We start from the raw sequence: 4,867 nt of genomic DNA on the forward strand, positions 1-4,867 counted from the left end.
TTCTGCCTCAAATGTGGACAAATGTAGATTATAGCCAGTGTGTGTGTGAAGGTGTGTGTGTGTGTGTGTGTGTGTGTGTGCGTGCATGTAATAAGACTAAGGGTGAAGAAAGTTTAACAAATCCTGGAAGGTGAGTGAGAGAGAAATAGTATTAGGTTATGAGGTAGAATGGGAGTCAACACAGCGACAACACAGGGAAGAGGAAAAGTAACAGGGAGTGAGGAAGCTCGGAGGCAGGAGCGATGGGGTGGCTGGGCTATGGAGAAAATGGGAGGAAGAGAAACCACAAAAATTCACTTTTGAATTTTTGAAATGTTTGAAAATGTCATAATACTATCTAGTATATTATATGCTGATTTAAAAAATTAAAAATGAGGAAAAGTCAATGACTGTTGCCAAATTGGAGAAATAAACAAAAACTACCTAACGTGAATTAAGGTGCTATGGAAATGTTGCTTAAAACATAAAGATAGTACATGACAAAAAAATTTAAAATGTCTATCTACAAGCCTCAACTAAAGGAAAACAAAAAGCGAATTCTCTCTGTAGGAGAAAAATTCAACAGAGAACCATAAATGACAAAATATAAGAAGTAAGGGAAAGGGAATCTTAAGATTCTGTCCCAGCAGGAAAGTTAGGGTGGAGATGGTCGGCATTGTTTGATTTGTTGTTGTTGTTTGTTCTTTCAAGACAGGGTCCAAGCATTTAGCTCTGGTTGTCCTATACCTCACTGTATAGACCAGACTGGCCCCTAATGCACAGAGATCAGTCTGCCTCTGCTTTCCAAGGCCTGAGATTAAAGCCTTGGGACACTACACTGATTGCTGAACCACACATGTATATTACATTGTTTTCTTCTTCAAAAATAGCTGATTTATGCAGATATTTATTACAGATTTTTTTAAAGATAAACTTCTATTATCTCTCTTTCTCTCATGTCTGTATACATATGTGCATGTTTGTGCTTGTATGCATATGTGTCTGTACATTAGAGAGGGTGTGTGTGTGCGTGTGTGTGTGTAAACAAATGTGCTTTTGAAGGCAGAGATCAATAAGTAGTGCTGTTTAACTTGTGTCACTTCCTGGAGTCCCTGGTTACTCTAGGATGTCTGGCCAATTAACGCCAGATGTTTGTCCCTCCTGCCTCCCCAGCTTTGTGGCCACAAGCACACACAGTCCCATCTGGCTTTTTATGTGAGTGCTGGGCTGCAATTGTCCCCTTTGATTTGCTGTCACTTCTACTTACCCTCTTGCTTTACGGGCAGAGGAACTATCTTCTCTTTATATTCTAGGGGGTGATTCATGGACACAACCAGGTGCTGGAGGCCCAAGGACCTAACAGCTTTCAAAGAGATGTTGTTTATTTTAGAGATGGTCACTGTGTTATTTGGGTTCTTGGTAAAGTACTCTTCCCGCGTGGATACTAGGACTTGTGAAGGGTAAATGGAGATTCCAGGAGCAGGCTTTCCCACGGCTGAACAGTGAAGGCTAAGGAAATCTTCAGAACCAGGAACAGGATGGAGTTCGGTTGCTAATTCAGATACAGCTGAGGCAAAGAGAGGGAAACAATATTAATACAAAGGTAGGTTACTACCAAATTATCTGCTGTTAAAGGATGGTGTTTTCCCAATTTTTTATGACACATGAATGTTAAGACATAACCCTCTTGTATACCTCCCCTCACATGCCATAAAACTTCCAAAACCTTTCTCTCTGTTCACTGACTGCTGTCTCAACTTCTATACAGCTATAAATTATATTATATACTCCCAGTATTTCACACTTATATGCATGATAAGGAACTCTGATGTTCTCACTCTTCTTATTTGAAGACTGGGAACCCTGTTTCCTTTAGTCTTCACCTTTCCTTGTTATTCCCTACTATCTCCTTTTTTCTCATATCTTCTCTTTGCCTTTGTAACAAACTTCTGATGATCTTCCTGGGTTTTCTCCACCTAATGGAAGCCTGTGAAGTATAATGTAAAGAAGAGACACGAGATAACAGCTCCTGCCAGAACACACAAACTCCACTGGCCTCCATCATTTTTCTCCTGTCTAAGTAACTTGGACTCATCAACAATTTTTCTTAATGAAGCTTTCTCTGGACAATGTCCTTAATAACTGTAACTCCACAATGTCTGCCCCCATTATGGGACCCTAGAGAAAGGGTTATATACTTAGGACGTTAAGGCAGGTTTGTCCTCCATGGCTGCCATATGGAAAGGTGTTAAACAGACACTTGTAGCAGGCTTCATCTTCAAATGTCACTTTTTGGATGGTTATGAAGGAGGCATTGGGTTCCAGGATCTTGCAGTGCAGCCTGTTTACATATGGTGGGATAATATTTTCTCCATATTTATGGCTGTAAGTGCCGATATTTTGAAGCAATGGACCTTGAACTTTTTGCCAGGTGACTTGCTCAACATTCTTCAGACTTGTCAAGTTGCAGAAGATGGTCACATTTCTCCCTAGGACAGCTGTCTCATAATTGTTATGCTTTATCCTCAGTGAAGACTCTGAAATTTGAGGTTCATTGTTAAAAGATATATTCTTCCATACTTCTGCAGACTATTCAAACAGCTCTCATCTCCCTGTCTTATGATTACCATTTTCATTGCCTCTTCTGCTCAATAAAAAAATGAAGCATGTGTGGTAACATATTCCTGATGGAGGAAGGAGGATTGTGCAGTCAAGACCAACCTATGATACATAGTTGATACTATGTCTCAACAAAAAGGAAAACTTCTGGAGATTGTATGTATATTATCAGTGATAGAATGCTTGCCTGGCACATTCAGTGTCCTGCATTGGATCCTCAGAAGTAGGAGAGAGAAAGGTAGAGAAGACAGACAGAGAGACACAGGGACAAGAGACAGAGAGATAGAGACCAAGACAATGAGAAGAAAAAGATCTGCATATGTTCTTCAACATTGAATATTTAGTTTCTAAATTGGTTTCTGGCACATATTACCTATTACATACTTATTAATGATAAAAATTAAGAATTATAAATTAGCAAATATAAGGCAATATATACATATGTATATATACTTAACAGACATATTTGTGTGTATATGACACACATATATATGATCAAGCCTGTATCGTATTACTAATGTATATATCTACACATGTATCATAAAGTAATCATTATTCCACACCTGTCTGGATTGCTCAAGTACTTATTTAAGAAAATACTTCATCAAAGACATGTAGGAAACTTTGTGACTTGAGCGTGAGTTGCATATACCTCAGAAGCTGTTAGCTGCCTTCATTCTTACATTTCTCCCACTGTGTATAGTCATAGTCATAGATTCAGATATGCTCATTGAATGATTTGATATTTGGGTGATTATATAGGTGTATGATTAATACACAGAGCCTAGTAAACATTCTTTTTCACCTACTTGGGTATAAGTAAATTGCCTGTTACCTGGTATTTATTTGTAATTGAATTACAACTAAAAGTGTATAAGAGAAATGGAGTTACCTGATTCGCGTATGCAGATATGAAGCACTGAGAGATGGAGAAGGCAATGGAGTGAAAATTTCATTGTATCCTGTACAAAAGTCTTCACTGTCAGAATCTCTTGTTTTCTAGCTGAATTTCCAAATGAGACTGCAATTCACTTCCCCTGTTAAAAAGCTTCACACACAAAATGACCACACATGTGATCTAAGAGTCATGAGTTCTTTTCTCGGGTTAATAGATAGAGGGAGGAACTGATCTCCGGGGGGCAAGAATGAAGTGATCCTTATCTTGATGGGCAGATAGGCCTTTAATTTAAATATAAGATTGCCTCGTCATGAAATGGGAAGCAGGTTTTCATTTTTTTATTAACAGGTGAATTCAAGGACAAATTGGCCTTTATTGGCCTAGTCAAAACATTTATCTGACTTGATATAGCGAGATATGAATATAGATAGAGCCAGAAATACAGAGGCTGGATGATGGTGGCACATGCTTTTAATCAATCCCAGCACTTGGGAGGCAGAGGCAGGCGGATCTCTGTAAGTTCGAGGCCAGCCTGGTCTACAAGAGCTAGTTCCAGGACAGGCTCCAAAGCTACAGAGAAACCCTGATTCGAAAAACCAAAAAAGAAAAAAAAAAGGGAAAGAAATACAGATACAGATATAGATGATTTGATATAGAAACTGTTACAGGTATAGAGTATAATATAGTATAGTATAGTATGATGTTTTTCTGTATATGTGTTTCTTCTTTTGATTGATGAGTAAAGCTGTTTTGACCAATGTCTTAACAGAGTAAAGCCAGGTAGGATACCTGAACAGAGATATAGAGAGTAGGCAGAGTCAAAGAGACTTCAGTGAGCAACCTAGGAAACAAGGCAAAGAGAGAATGAGGTAACACCATAGCCATGTGGCAATATGTAGACTAACAGAAATGGGTTAATTTAAGATGTAACAGTTGGCTAGAAATACACCTGAGCTATTGGTCAAACAGTGTTTTAATTAATACAATTTCTGTATTCAGGTCTAGGCAGCTGGGAAATGAAAGTACAGTTTCTTTTTACAGATGGTGCCCAAATGCTTGGCAAGAATTTCCACATACAACCTGAGAAAGCTTTTTTCTTTTTCTTTTTCTTTTTCTTTTTCTTTTTCTTTTTTTTCTTTCTTTCTTTCTTTTTTTTTTTTTTTTTTTAAGGATTCTAATCAGGCAGGCTTGCCTTTAATTCCAGCACTCAGGAGACAGAGACTCTTGTGAGTGTGAGACAAGCCTGGTCTATAAGATCTATTTCCAGGACAGCCAGGGCTGCTACACAGAGAAACCCTATCTTGAAAAAACAAAACAAAACGACACAAAACAAAACAAAAAAGATTCTAGACAGACGAGAAAACTCAACAA

The 4,867-nt window shown here is 38.2% G+C and overlaps 1 protein-coding gene across 1 annotated transcript; it reads right to left on the reverse strand.

Moving 5' to 3' along the window:
- Positions 1-1,238: 1,238 nt before the first annotated feature.
- On the reverse strand, positions 1,239-3,554 carry LOC130870976 (OX-2 membrane glycoprotein-like). The gene is made up of 3 exons (XM_057763987.1): positions 3,491-3,554; positions 2,178-2,516; positions 1,239-1,546 (listed from the first exon to the last, which is right to left on the reverse strand). Exons 1-3 carry the CDS (start codon positions 3,552-3,554, stop codon positions 1,239-1,241), a joined length of 711 nt encoding a protein of 236 aa, XP_057619970.1.
- Between the last annotated feature and the right edge of the window lie 1,313 nt (positions 3,555-4,867).

The sequence above is a fragment of the Chionomys nivalis genome, chromosome 3, assembly GCF_950005125.1.
Source record: "Chionomys nivalis chromosome 3, mChiNiv1.1, whole genome shotgun sequence".
Taxonomy (NCBI): Eukaryota; Metazoa; Chordata; class Mammalia; order Rodentia; family Cricetidae; genus Chionomys; species Chionomys nivalis.